Here is a 15,314-nt window from a genome sequence, read left to right as displayed (position 1 = left end):
ATGTTTATGACGTGGATGATGCCTATTTCAGTAGTTGTTTTACGATGAAGTTTGTATTGTTTATTGTGATTATCGACGAGTTGTTTTGATGATTTTTACTCACAAATCAGGCTTACAATCCAACCCCTGAGCCCCGAGGGTAAAAACAAACAGGCTTACAGTCCAATCGAGCAGTCAAGGGTAGCAAATCCCTGATCCCCGAGAGTCCAACCTAAACGAGAATCCTGGCCAGAGAGTGGAGCACTACAACTGCCAAGACCCTCATGACTTGTCTCAGTCCACTTCACCAATCACATACAGCATACGAAATCTTTATGTTTTCGAAACAACGATTATCACTAACCATTTCATACTATCAGAATGGAAGTCATTTGTGAGTAAAAATCATCAAAACAACTCGTCGATAATCACAATAAACAATACAAACTTCATCGTAAAACAATTACTGAAATAGGCATCATCCACGTCATAAACATATGACTCTTGGTTGTGCCACTTCTGTGTGTGATAAGATATATAATGTTTTAAAAAGCCTATCTCAGTCGAGGGTGTAACGGGCGAGTTCCGAATCTGCTGAGATTGTGGGTGAAGGATATTTTCACAAGAAAATAGTATTATTTTGGTTGTTGACACAATAACTGCTTTTTCAAAACCAGACGGAATAGTTGCATGCTAGGGTACCGATGAGAATATGTTTTTCGTCCCAACACGAATACTGGAGGGACGACCTGACTATTCGACTTCGGTGAAGCTAAAACGTACCTAGTTAAGCTAGGTGTATATATTTATCACAAGGTTAGCTTTTCAATGACTGTGGAGTCGCCTAGCGGGAGAAGGGCTTACCTACCTGGGGGTAAGCCACTTTCTCGAGAGAACTTGAGTACCTTGGTTAGTGCCAGTATGGAAAGAGTTCTCTGGGTAACTCTCTGTTGATTGAGGAGCATACCATGGGTGTTGTTGTATAGAGTAGGATTGATATATATATATATATATATATATATATATATATATATATTTATACGTGTGCATGTTTTCCTTGCAAAAAAGGTTATATCGTAGTTTTGTTTTGGGACTCCTCTACCAGTTTAACTCGTGTCGGTGAGTTACTTACCCCCTACCAGTTCTTAGTGTGGAGGTACTTCTTTAGTAGTCTGGTTAGAATCATCTACAGTGACAGGGTTAGCAGATGGATTGCAAAGGTTGTGGCGGGTTGCCACTTTGGTGTTATTTTCTTTTCTCGTTTGTTTCGATTTCGATTCAAAGTTATACTTTTATACACTAAACACCATATAATGTAATATATGTATCAAATAGGTTGTACAAGGATGTAAGATTGTGTGCGGGTTGAGTTAACCTAGTTTTCGTGGTGCAGCTTGGAACCAGAGTTGTTAGTTGAGTTATGTTTCATTTTAGCTTCCGTTGTGTTTGTGTATGCGAATGTACGGTTTGCATGACAGGTTTTGCAGGTGCGACTGGTTCGATTTACAGAAGAGATGCTGCAGAATTTTCGGCTCGTCTGTGAATTGTCGGGGCGTGCTCGTGCCTATTTATGGGGTACGGGGCGTCACACAAATAAGGAATCCTAAAAGTTCCTTCAGAAAAGATAAGCACAAAAGGAGTTTATTTCTCATTAAACTCTTTAATTAGGGAAAACCCTAATTAGGGCTTCCCTTAAGCTATAGTCGGCCATAACAACCCCTAATGGGCTTGTTTTGGCCGGCCCACTTAGCTCCCTTGGCCGGCTAGGGGAATCCCTTAAAGGGATTCCCTTCCCGGCCCAAAAAGTGTGATTTTAGCATTTTTTCGGACTTCTCTTTTCGAGCCCGATTCTTTTCTATCCTTTTGAGCATTATTAGACTGGATCATATCCATCTATAACTCAACTCCCACTAGTCAAATATCACTGATCAAGTTACCTCTCTAATGTGTAACCCGTTGTAGGATCCGGTCTATTTTAGCTGCGAATTACCGAAGTAATTCGACGATCGTAAGTGCCTTCTAATAAAGCATTACGACCCCAAATTGGATCGGACTGGATGATCTTCATGATTAGTTCATCGTTATCCTAGCTGACAAATTGATCGCATTGTTACCTTGGTCGAACGACACTCCTTCAGAAGGATATCTCCTTCAGACCGAACGGATATATCTTTCATGGATTTCTTATGTGCTCAACGAATTAGGGATTTCTCTATATGGTTCATTTGAGTTATTTTGTGATAATATGAGTGCTAAACATCTTGTCATGAATCCTGTTTTCCATGCTCGAGCTAAGCATGTTGAAATAGATTATCACTGTGTAAGAGAGTTGGTTGCTTCAGGTGCTCTCAAGTTGGAGTTTGTTTCTTCTTCAGCACAGCTTGCAGATGTGTTTACCAAGGGTCTTTCTAATCCCCTGTTTACCTCTTTTCTTAGCTTCTTAATGGTCTTTGCTTCTGTTCTAATCTGATTTCTTATTGGTCATCCACTTGAAGGGGAGTGTAAGGAGTAATGTTGAAATAAGAGAAGATGGAGAATGGAGGGTTCCTTTAGAATATTTTGGGTCTTAGTTTGTTAATTAGTTACAACTAACTTTCCCTCTCTTCTTAACAAACTCTATGTATAAATATGAGTCCAAATTATTTTTCTTTCATCTTTTCTCTCCCTGAAAAAATATGGTAGGAAGAAATTGCCCGTCTTATATCTTAAAACAAATACCAAATAAATAAAACAAACAAATGTTCATCTTCTAACTTAACACAAACACAGTATACACAAATGTAGAAAAAAAATATTACCCTAACAAATGGAAGCAAGAAATAGTGAAAGTGAAGTGTTTAATCTTCTAACTTATTCCATCGAGATTGTAATGCCTGTAAAAACAAAACAAAAAAAATTAATTAGGATAAATCTTGATAGTGGTTGGAGAAAAATAAGAAATGTCATTAGAAAAGTCTAAGAATGGATCTGAAAAAAAAATTAATTAGCAAAAATAAAAGTATTAGTTCTAACTTCCAAACGAATTTTTTCTTATGCGCAATGAGGGATTTCATTTATGGTTTTTGAGACAAATGTGGAGGGAGATGGAGAATTGTAAGAAACTACGGTTTCCGTCGCGTCCTACGGACAGATCCCTCTTGGCTAACGTCGTAGTATCTTAAATTCTTTCTGTACATTTTAGAGAAGAGAAAATTGCAAAGAAGAAAAAGATACACAATCCTATGTTTGTGGTTGAGGGCAAGTGATTTATGTAGTTTAGGAATATTGTAACTGATCTAGTGGAGAGATAGTAACGGACTAATTTCGAGGGAAGATTTGTTGGAGAAACCGTAAGGGAGAAAAGTAGAATGAGAAGAAAGTGAGGGCAGTAGTTATTTTAGGGATATCCTAACGGTATTTAGAAAATTTAATTAATGACACTACCGCCCTTCCCTTTTAAGTCTAGTTACATAAAGAGATATTTATATTAACCATCAGATATGGTCTCTATCAAACTCCTAACAAAAATAGGCGGTCAGACTTATCACCTAGATAACCGGCTAACCTGTTTTATTATAACAATTCTCCTTCCCACTATTAGGTCATATCTCTCTTTCCCACGATTCTCTCCTTCTCACGTTTCTCTCCTTCCCATGACTCAAAAAAGTATCAAAATATAGTTTTGATAAGTTATGGAACTCAAAAACTGTTTAAGTAAAGCTCGTAAAGGGGAGGTAGTTGGTATCTTTTTTGTATCCTATTGCTAATTTATAACCGTGAGATGGGTTGATGCTTGTATGACGACTAAGATTAGCAAACAAAACTTCAATGTTCGAAATTTTTAGAGCCAAGTTATGACATGACACCAAAAACCTAGCTAATTTGTTATATAGATAGACTAGGTATAACCGTGCAGTTTCAATATCTCTTGAATATCAAAATGTAGATGAATTCTTGAACGACCTTCACAAATATATAGTTCTTGAATATCTCTTGTAATTGCAGTTTCAATCCATTTAACAAAACTCTTTCTTTTAGCATCGGAACAATATGGAAGTGTGAAATGAAAAGTCTGAATATCAGAAGAGTGAAACAAAATACCTTACTCACAAAACCTTCACATCTCTTTTTGTTGTCGTCAAAATGATAGGTAAGGTCGATTTTTATAAAAGGGTAAGATTTGCTAAAGCACTTGTTTGGATTGTTTAAGGTCGATATTTAAAGGATATAGAGTTAACCGACATGCTCCTTATGTCTCTCATCTACTCTTTGCGGATGATCTAATTATAATGGGGGAGGCCTCTTTAAAAAACCTCCAGGCCATACAACTGTTGGTGGACTGTTATACTAACTTCTCAGGTCAAGCAGTTAATTTCTCAAAATCTGCACTGTTTTTCAGTACTGGAGTGCCTTTAGAACTCAGGGAGTTATTTGTTAATCAACTCCAAGCTCCCCTCATGGATGACACGGAAAAGTATTTGGGCACCCTCATACTAAAGCCTAACTATCGTATTCAGTCTCATGACTTTTTGGTGCAGAAGTTTAACAAGCGACTTGCAGGTTGGAAACGAAAGTTTATCTCTCAGGCAGGGCGTACCACTCTCATAAAAGGGGCGTTAAGCCCAATATGTACGTATTTCCTGGGGCTCTCTCTTCTTCCTCAAGGCACTCTGAACCAACTTGAGAGGTTGGAGAGGAATTTTTGGTGGGATCACAAGGAAAATGCAAGTAAGATGCACTTCATCCCTTGGGAAATACTCCAAAAACCTAAGGAACTAGGTGGTTTAGGCATTAGGCAATTGTCTAAAGTCAACCAGTCTTTGGTGGCTAAGTTAGCCTGGAGACTGCTGGTCCAACCTAATGCTACATGGGCTCAAATCATTCATGCTAAGTATTACAATACAAATACTTTTTGGGAAGCAGAAAAGAAACCTAATGCTACTCCACTATGGAATGCACTCATGAAGGTGAAGGACACACTTAAAAGAAACTGCTGCTGGCAAGTGGGCGACGGATCATCGTTGATAATCTCCAAGGACCCATGGATTCTGAATGTCCCTAACTTCAAAGCTCAACTGGTAGAACAACTCCCTGAAAATATATATTGGGTGAAAGATTTAATAGATCAATCTTCATATACTTGGAAAATGGATATAGTAAACAGATATTTTTCAGAGGCAACTGCTAAAGCTATCTCAGATATTCATCTCTCTAGATCTATGATTCTAGATAGATTATTATGGATTCCTACTGAACACGGTACTTTTACCTCGAAATCATTTTTCAAAGAGATTTCCTCTTATATGCCTAACCCTAGGGCTAGGTCGGACTTCCCATGGTCGGCTCTCTGGAAAATTAAACAGTTGGAACCAAAAGTACTACTGTTTATATGGAAGTTAGTTAATGGAGGTTTACCAGTGTTGAACAATATTGGGAAGGGTAACATGCAGATCGACACCACTTGCCGTTTGTGCAACCAGGAACCAGAGACGACCACCCATCTTTTCAACAAATGCCCCAGATTTGCAGAGATGTGGACCCTTGCTCAACAATACATCATATGTACAATGGAAGAAGAACCAGAATCACTCATCAGAAAACTTATATCAGATAACAAGGTAAACCCAAAAAGAACTAAGTTTTACTTTTACCTGATTTGGTTATTCTGGAAGGCTAGAAACGACTTAATCTTCAACAACAATCGACCACATCTTCAAACCCTTATCATCAGAGCAGCAAAAGTCATCGACGAAGATTCAGCCACATACCCAAATGGTTTAGATCCACCACATAATCCTTCACTGTCTATTCCTTCTGACGCAGTGGTTGTGCACTTTGATGGCTCATTTAGATCACAAGGAGCCTCAGTTGGAGTGGTGATCCAAAATTCTAGTGGGATTTTTCTGGTTAGAGAAAGGAAGATGATTCAATCGAGCTCGGCTTTAGAAAGTGAAGGAAGAGCTCTACTGGAGGCAGCTAAGAGGGTTAATGATTTAGGGTTTCATAAAGCCCTATTTATTGGGGATTCTTTCACGGTGATAGACGCGGCTTTGAACGGTGGGGATCACACCCCGTGGAGAATAAGCACGATCCTTTTGGAGATTAAAGAGCAGGTGGCATCCCTTGAGTGGAAACATTTCATCCAAGTCCCGCGTGCTGAAAACGGGTTAGCCCATAATGAAGCCACATCAGCATTTAATTGTCCCTCCATGTAACTAGGTCATGTGTTTTTCGGACTAGCTGTTTTGGTCCTTGTCTTAACTTCATTTGTAATTGACATTTTTATCATCAATGGAGTTTTGTTTCCAAAAAAAAAAAAAAAAAAGGTCGATGATGGTAAGGTCGATGTGGGACAACCTACATCCGCACCTCCGGAGACGAGCCATCTTAAGCTTTGTTACTATCTGTGACGCACCTCACTATTGTTCCGCTCTTGACAGGTAGACCCAAGTTCTAACAGTAGCGTGTGGTGGGGGGTGCAGGGTGTGCCTCTGCACAGGGCCCCCCACCACATGGGGCCCCCAAGCAAAACTTCTTTGATAGGTATATAATTAAGTTTATAGGTTGATGGCCCACTGTTACCCTACTTCCTTAATAGTTTTTTTCATTTTTCTTGGACAGAAAAATGCCAACAAATAACGGCAATTACAATTCCTACTTCCTTCACTCATTTAGCTATAGCCTTATAGGCTAGGGGCCCACTTTTACCCTTTCTCAATAGTTTGACCGACTCATTACTTCCAATATAATTAGGGTACTATTGACCGACTAATTACTTCCAATATAATTAGGGTTAAAGGTTAGAGAATTCGGAAATTGCATTACCCTACTTTCAGAAATCTCCCCTCTCTCTTTTTAGGTTATTTTCTCCCTTATTTAATTAGTTTTTCCCTGACTTTTCTCTAGCCAATAATCAGGAAGGAATTCCACTTATCTTGTTCTAGGAAGGAATCTCACTTACCGTGGTGGAGCTAATGTAAGTATTATTTAACTACAACTTGTTAGTTTTTGTTTTTTGTTAAAATTGGTCAATTTCTAAATTTATTATTAGGTCTTGACTGTTTATTGTTCATCAATTTTTTAATATGGAAATAACGCATTGTTCTTTGTTTCAATTTATTGTATTTAGAATTTAATCTTCATGGTCTAATTTTTCTTTTGATATTATATTTTTATTAAGTGTAATTAGATTCAGCAATTATTTTTGCTCTTGTAAATTTTTCGTCGTTACAGTCTATGGCACCAAGAAAATATAAATCTGGAAATTTCAAGAGACAGAAGAAAAGAACAGAAGAACAATTTATTGAATCGCAAAGAGGAGCTCTTGATAGATTCATCACTAGAGAGCAACCAACATCGACTGAAAATTTGGTACATGAACAAGTGAATGCAGAATCACTCGAACTTCATACACAAGCTGATAACAATGATCATCATCGTGACGTAGACAATGGTGGGAATTCTGAAAACGCTTCTATTGACAAAGAGTTGGATGAAGATAATCCTAATGATGATCTTCGTGTCTGTATTGAAAAATCGAGTGATCCAATTCCTGATAATATCTACGATCCCAGTACTTGGGATAGTTTAGATGGAAAATGGAAAGATCTACTAGCTGAAAAAGGTCCCGTTAGAGATCTATCTATAAAGAAGGGTCCGAAAGATCGAAACAATAGGCGTTTTTCTTCAGAATTTTACGCAAGATACTTATCGAATGGTGAGAAACATGATAGGGTTTGGCTTGTGTACTCTAAAAATGCTGACAAAGTGTTCTGCTTTTGTTGTAAATTGTTCAAGAAAGGGCCGTCAAAAAATCAACTAGTAAATGATGGTTATGGAGATTGGAGACATCTTAGTGCGAGGCTTAAAGAGCATGAACTTAGCAGTGACCACATAGCTAGCATGGCCAACTGGATGGACTTACAACGTAGATTACAAAAAAGTCAAACAATTGATCAAGCTGTGCAAGATAGTATTCAAAAAGAGAAAGAACACTGGAGATTGTTGCTAAGAAGGTTGATTTCAATTGTAAAATATCTTGCCAAGTATACTCTTGCATTTCGTGGAAGAAACCATATGATTGGTCAAGAAGGAAACGGTAATTTTGTTGGTCTGGTTGAGATGTTAGCAGAACATGACCCTTTGATGAAAGAACATTTACGTCGGATCCAAAACAATGAAATCCGACATCATTATCTTAGTAATATCATTCAAAATGAATTGATACAAATGTTATCTTCTGAAGTTAAAGGTGCAATCATTAAAAAAGTGAAAGAAACTAAGTATTTTTCTGTTATACTTGATTGTACTCCTGATATCAGTCACCAAGAACAAATGACGTTGATTTTGAGATGTGTTGATATGGCAGCTAGTCCGGTAAAAGTGGAAGAATATTTTGTAGAATTTTTGGTTGTGAATGACACGTCTGCACTTGGACTCTTAGATGAGTTACTGTCAGCCTTGAAGAGGTTTGGTCTTGAGGTTGATGATGTGAGAGGTCAAGGATATGATAACGGATCGAATATGAAAGGGTGCAAGCAAGGTGTACAAAAAAGACTTTTAAATATAAATCCTCGAGCTTTCTATACAGCATGTGGTTGTCATAGCTTGAACCTAACTCTTTGTGATATAGCAAATTGTTATGGTAAAGCTAAGGATTTATTTGGAGTAGTACAACGCATTTATTCTTTATTTGCAAATTCTACAAAACGTTGGCAAATTTTAAAGGATAATTTGAAAGGGATTACTTTAAAATCATTGTCGACCACGCGTTGGGAAAGCCGTGTTGAAAGTGTTAAGGCAATCATATCGCAACCTCTAGAAATCAGAGAAGCTCTACTCCAATTAGCAGAAAGTGATAATGACACAAAAATAAGAAGTGAAGCACAATCAATAGCGAGGCATGAGCTTGGAAATTTTGAATTTTTATTGGGAATCACTATTTGGTACAAGCTACTAGTATCTGTTAACCGAGTTAGCAAACGTTTGCAATCAAACGATATTCATATCGATGTTGCGATTGAACTAGTTAAAGGGTTGATACATTTTTTAAGAACATATAGAGAAAATGGGTTTGAAGAAGCTTTGATAGGTGCTAAGAGAATGGCGAATGAAATGCAAGTTGATCCAGTTTTTCCAGAGAAACGTGAAATTCGTCGAAAGAGACGCTTTGATGAAATTGGCGACACGTCATCACAATTAACTACTCAATCAGGTGAGGAACATTTTAGAGTTCACTATTTTATTTTATTAGTTGACCAAGCTATTGGTTCATTGGAAAGAAGATTTGAACAATATGTGAAATATGAGAAAAATTTTGGATTTTTGCTGAGTCCGAAAAAGTTAAGCAAGTACAAGGACGATGAGTTAAAAGCATGTTGTGACAATCTTTCGAATAGTTTGAGAAAAGACGAAAAATCTGATGTTGAAGGAGAAGAGTTATTTGCAGAGTTGAAACTCTTACAAAATATTTTGCCAGATGAGATCGGGGATGCCATTGATGTATTGAATTTCTTGAAGATGATGAATTGTTTTCCAGCTACTAGCATTGCTTATAGAGTTCTATTGACTATACCCGTCACAGTTGCATCGGCAGAAAGAAGTTTTTCAAAATTAAAGATTTTAAAATCGTACTTGAGATCGACTATGTTGCAGGACCGGCTAAATGGATTAGCTTTGCTTACTATTGAAAGTGGATTCTTAGACAAGATTGACTATGAAGGTTTAATTGACGATTTTGCTTCAAAAAATGCGAGAAGAAATATTTTCAAATAAAGATATTAATTGTAATCATTTAGTTCAGAACACAATATTCGGATTCAACTCTCCGATGAAATATTATTTTTATGAATAGATCATTTACATTTTACGTTTATTATTTTTGTGTAAAAAAAAATATTTAACATGTAAAAGGCCCCGTTAATATTTTGGCACCGGACCCCCAATTACCTAGCCACGCCACTGAGTTCTAAGGTCAGAGGTTTTGTTCATTGCAAATGTAGAGTAAGAAATAACTTACCTCTAACACTCAAGGATGAGTTGTTTAGCTCTTGAATTCTCTCAAGTTTCTCCATTTCACTTCTAAAATCACCCCTAAACACAAAGATGAAATATCATGCCAAGAGACTAAAAACTCTTAGCAACCCATGATAGAGAAAAACAAAATTGTTGGATTTTCATATAAACATTGATAAAGGAATTACCTTTCTGATAATAAAGTAGACATAGCGAGAAGGGTGTTGGAATTTTAAGAAAAAATAACAACTATAACATAAAGGATCCGACACCATATACTCAAACCAACTATCCTTCAATCACAAATCTTGATTCGACATAAACATTAACATTGTTATTGTTCCTTTCATTAACAAAGAAAAAGACATTATATAATAGTCATAGATATATACCAATTGATTACTTCATATTTCTTAACAAATGATTTTTTCCAAAGAAAACCCTAGTTCTTTCTCTCTCCAAGTTTTATCAAGTAATAGACATGAGGAACTCTACTACCTCTCTTTTAATTAATTTAAGGAGTCATTTTCCTTCTTTACCCCTTCTAGTTTGATAGAACTTATACTCAAGTCCACATTTCATATCAGGCTCAAACTCAAATTTGGTTTAAAAGCACATTTTCAACAAAGGGTTGTTCCTCTTGTGTTCTCTATTGATTCATTATTTGTTGCAGAAAGACACTACTCCATGACCAAAAGACCTTGGGCGTATGACTCATCTGATTTTTGTGATCTAGCATGACTAAGACTAGGGGCGGATCCATAGGGGTGCGAGGGGGAGTGGCCGCACCCAATGGAACTTCCCGGTAAAAAAAGTAAATTCTTTTTATAGATATAGGTGTATATAATATTTATATGTTGTGGTGTAGTAGTTTGATTCAAGAAAGTCCCTAGTTTAGTGGTTAAAGCATAGGTTGGAGCACGATTGTGACCGTTAAGACATGAGTTCGAGTCCCTCTACAAGCATTTTAAGTTTTTTTTTTTTAATCTACATGTGTGCGCTTATACCTATATATATTGAATCGTGTCTAAAGATGACATTAATTAGAATTCGGCTAAATGGTGAAGGCATTGCGTTGTGGGTGAGTGGTAGCTATAGGTTTTAGCTCATAACCGGCATTCGGTAAACATTTCGAGCAAATTCAAATATCGTACGGCACCCTATAAAATTCAATTTATCTACCTTAAACCCTATAAACTTCAATCATCTTCCATAATCGGTATGCGGTAGACATCTGAGCAAACTCGAATATCATACCGCACCCATTAAAATGCTACCATAGAGGTTGCTCAGTATCTATTGGAACAAGGATTGGCGTTTCGGGGAAATGATGAATTCGAAACTTCACAAAATATAGGTAATTTCATTATACTACGAAAACTTCTTACTCGAAATTGTCCAGAAATTGATGCAGTTACATTTGATAATGCTGCTTACTCGTGTGCATGTGAAACTATTAGGTAGATTATTAGTGATCTTGGTGATGCTCCATTTGTTATTTTCATTTAGTTTATTTGCTTATCACTTTAACACTAATTTTGTCGGTTGCAACTGCTTCCGTAGAAAGAGTTTTTTCAGCTATGAAGCTAGTTAAAACACGCTTAAGAAATAAGATGAGTGATACATGGTTGAATGATAATTTAGTAGTCTTTATTGAAAAAGAAATTTTTTGTGAAATTTTATAATGAGTCGAGTACGTGCATTTCAAAATATGAACTCTCATAAATGTCAATTGTGTTTGTAATCGTTGCAAAAGAAACATTTACTTAAGTACAGGGCCGTGCTTGAGAATCAGGGGGCCCTGTGCGAAATTTGAATACAGGCACTTCGTGCAATAAAAAATTATAAAAAATAAACAAATACAAGATAATTCGTCAATCGATAGATGAAACCATAAATGAATACAATAGTATTTTGAAGAAAGTAGTCGTAAGAAAAAAATTATTTTAAAATTTCATTTTTCATTGAAAATCTAGTCTAAGAACTCACAATCACCGGTCATCCAAACGATTTATTTATTATATCTTGACTATGTATCAATGCGTGTAGTGACTAACATAGATCATAATCGGTTTCTCAAAAAGAAAATTATATAATTTTCGTTATAGTTGTTTAAGTCGCCCAATTACAGAGAATTTTGTACCCGAAGTGGTGCCAAACACAATAACTAGAGGCGTCCATAGATCTCAACCAAAAAAGTCAGCAGCATGAAATGCACCTCCAATTACCATCTGAGCTAGTTGTTTGCTTCGTTTGGTATGGATACCAGTAAATTTTATAACTATATACTTCTATAAGGAATAAGGTGTATGCCCCGTGGGTTTGGGGGGTCCAGTGCGGGAGCCCTGCCCGCACAGCCCCAAACACGGCCCTGCTTAAGTATATTAATCCGCACCCCCTACGTGAAAATCCTGGATCCGTCCCTGACTAAGACCGTAGTTTATCATTTGAAGGGATACTGGATCAACATCTGAACTGTCCGAACTGTAAAATCGAAAGAGTAATGGAGAATTAAGTAAGGGTTTTCGAGAAACTAGACTAACTCCGGTGCATCGGACGGCTGAAATTGTCGGATTTATAAATTTTTCGGCTAATCGGAGCATTTCGGCAGCTTGCACAGTTCCCCTCTCTCTCTGGAACTGTAGAGGTTTTTAGCTAGTGCAGGAGTTCATAGTTTACACGTTTTAGGGCTTTAAACCTATGCCAGCCAAGTGTTTGAATGACTATGCACCTTCATAATCCCCGGTCTATGTTTTTCTATCTGAATTTTGGGTCTACGTTTTTCTATCTTTTTAGAGTTGATTAGTTAGTCAGCTAGAAGAGTTCCTAAGTAATTTTCTAGTTTGTTTTAAGATGGATCTTCAGATTAGCACGCCGAAGATTTTTCATGTATTTTATATAAGTAAAAGGCCATAGGCCCGTAGCACAATTCAACGAAACGATAGTGGTATGACTGTAACGAAAAACAGAAGCAGGACAACCATCAGCACTTCGGCAGGCCTTAAGCAGTTAGAGCAACTACTTTGCGGTGATCACTCCTAAAACAGATTGTGGTATGAACGACTTTTTTGTACACTCCAGCAGGACTGCTTAAAGGTTTTTTCAACAGTGCTCGAGTGAGGACATCTAAAGAGATTTGCGGTGTTCGAAGAGGATAACAACAACACACACTTAGAAAATCATAACTGTGTTTGCGTTTTAAACAGAAGTATGCAAGGTGTCTGATTTTGTAAAACTTGAGTTAGAACGATTTATCAGAAAGAGGGATGGCAAATGCTTCGGAGCAAAATTGGTTAACGTAAATGACTTTGATGGACCAAAGCAAGGCCAGTTTCAACATGTCTAATTTTTTGTTCAGCACCCTTTTTTGTTGTGAAGTATGTGGAAACAATAGTTGATGAGAGGTCCCACTTTGAGTAAGAAATTTGAATTGGCTTGAAGTAAATTTATAACCTCTTGTCACTTTGAAGAATTTTTAATTTTCGTAGAGAAGCCATATTAGAAGCTATGAAAAGAATCCCTAAAACCAGTTCCAAAGTTATGGATTCCTAATACTATAAAAGTTGAGGTTTTGATTTTCGCTGGTTGTATGTGCGATTTTCAAATCTATTTTGGTCTAGCTTTTTTTCGTGGTTTCAATGATATAATGATGATGAAATCGATGAAGAGTACTTCGACGGAAAATAAAGAAGATCGGTTTTGCAAACTGAGTTTGGTTGGTTTTGCAAACTAAAACCGTTCATATGGTAGAGGCTGCTGAATTTGAGCTTCCTTAACCTATAAGCGTCAATATCTTCAATAATAATTCCCGAAAGAAAATATTAGATGCCTTTTCTTATTGAACTTAATTAATCTATTTGAGAAAATATACACCCGAGAATTACAAGTTCTGAATAGAGAAAAAACAATCAAACCGACTCATCAGAACTTGGATAGTAGGAACCAGTGTGTCTGTAGTTATGAAGAAGAAACGTCATGGTAGAAGCTGCATATTGCAAAGCTTGTACCCGTTTAGAAACTTCCTTCATTTTGTCATAAGAGTGAATTTCAACCATCTTTAAGACTATTGCCTTCTTCAGTACAATCTCAAGAATGGAGAACAAATCGCAATCTTCCGGACTCGTAGATTGCCAAGAAAAAATCTCAACTTTCTTTAGGTGATATAACATGCGTTTTAACGACAAAGCTTCTGGGTTACTAGAGTCGTTCTCTACTGGCTCCAAATATCCATTTGGTTCTATATTCAGTACAAGTTCCTCTATATTAGGAGAACTCTCAAGTAAGTATACTATGGCATTGACACAATCTCTTCTATAAGATGCTGTCACCTTCAAAGATTTCAAGTTGGGGAACTCCAATCCAGTTCCTTGTACTAATAAATTAGGAGCTTCTAATAAAAGCAAGCGAGTGAACCAAGCTGATAATTTTAAAGTTCCCACGTTATGAAACGCTCTAAGTAGTTTCATCATCTCTTTTGAATACAAGTTTTTCGTCACTTCATCAAACTCAGTATATTCCTCACGGAGATCAATTCTAGCTTTAACTAAACAAGGAAAGCTACCTAAATCAAAGCCTTTCCATACAAAGCCTTTACAACTGAATGATATTAGTTTTGGAGCGTATAACTCGATCATATATTTGTACTCATCGTTCATAGAATGTAACTTCAAGTGCTTAAGTTTAAGAGAAGAAATGCCAATGGTGGTGTTATTAGGTTTGCAGTAGAATAAAGACAATGACTCCAGAAGCGGACAACGGGATACCAATTTCTGAAGAACGTCACCAACACCACATAGTTTAACTCCACGAAGACTTAGTTTTTCAAGTCTAGGTAAACTCATTGAATCAGGTATATGAAGCTTACGATGATAATACGACTGATTGTCGAAGTCAAATTTCAATATTCTCAATGATTTAAAGTCCAAAGGTAAATGAATTCTTGAGCAACCTCCACTAATATATAGTTCTTGAATATTTCTTGTAATTGCAGTTTCAATCCATTTAACAAAACTCTTTCTTTTAACATCGTAATAATGTGGAAGTGTGAGATGAAAAGTCTGAATATCAGAAGAGTGAAACAAAAATACCTTACTCACAAAACCTTCACATCTCTTATTGTTGTCGTCGAGACGATTGGTAAGGTTGATTTTTATAAAAGGTTGAGATTTCCAGACCTCTTTCCATCTTCTTGATAAAACGCTTGTTTGGATTGTTTCTTTTATGTCAAGGAAAGATAGAACTTGATGAAGAACATTATCTGGTAACTTGCTTATTCTATCTTTTTTTTTCATCCTCTCTGTTTTTCTTTGGGTTGCATTCTAGGGTTTCCAATAATATGCTTA

General features: G+C 36.7%; 2 protein-coding genes across 2 annotated transcripts; one reads left to right on the top strand and one right to left on the bottom strand.

Annotated features, from left to right (window-relative positions):
- The first annotated feature begins 7,194 nt into the window (after positions 1-7,194).
- Positions 7,195-9,732, top strand: LOC147555738 (uncharacterized). The gene has a single exon (XM_086658522.1). The coding sequence runs from the start codon at positions 7,195-7,197 to the stop codon at positions 9,730-9,732; it is 2,538 nt and encodes an 845-aa protein (XP_086514648.1).
- A 4,045-nt stretch (positions 9,733-13,777) lies between these two features.
- On the bottom strand, positions 13,778-15,281 carry LOC147555737 (putative F-box protein At1g49610). The gene has a single exon (XM_086663405.1). The coding sequence runs from the start codon at positions 15,261-15,263 to the stop codon at positions 13,881-13,883; it is 1,383 nt and encodes a 460-aa protein (XP_086519531.1). The 5' UTR covers positions 15,264-15,281; the 3' UTR covers positions 13,778-13,880.
- Positions 15,282-15,314: the final 33 nt, after the last annotated feature.

Source organism: Eschscholzia californica, unplaced genomic scaffold (assembly GCF_041429995.1).
Source record: "Eschscholzia californica isolate CP2 unplaced genomic scaffold, dmEscCali1.0.p SCAF_2, whole genome shotgun sequence".
Taxonomy (NCBI): domain Eukaryota; kingdom Viridiplantae; phylum Streptophyta; class Magnoliopsida; order Ranunculales; family Papaveraceae; genus Eschscholzia; species Eschscholzia californica.
This window is presented reverse-complemented; position numbering and strand designations above follow the sequence as displayed.

Excerpts from the sequence above, each read along its gene's own strand:
- LOC147555738 (XM_086658522.1), top strand. The coding sequence starts at position 7,195 with ATGGCACCAAGAAAATATAAATCTGGAAATTTCAAGAGACAGAAGAAA.
- LOC147555737 (XM_086663405.1), bottom strand. The coding sequence starts at position 15,263 with ATGAAAAAAAAAGATAGAATAAGCAAGTTACCAGATAATGTTCTTCAT.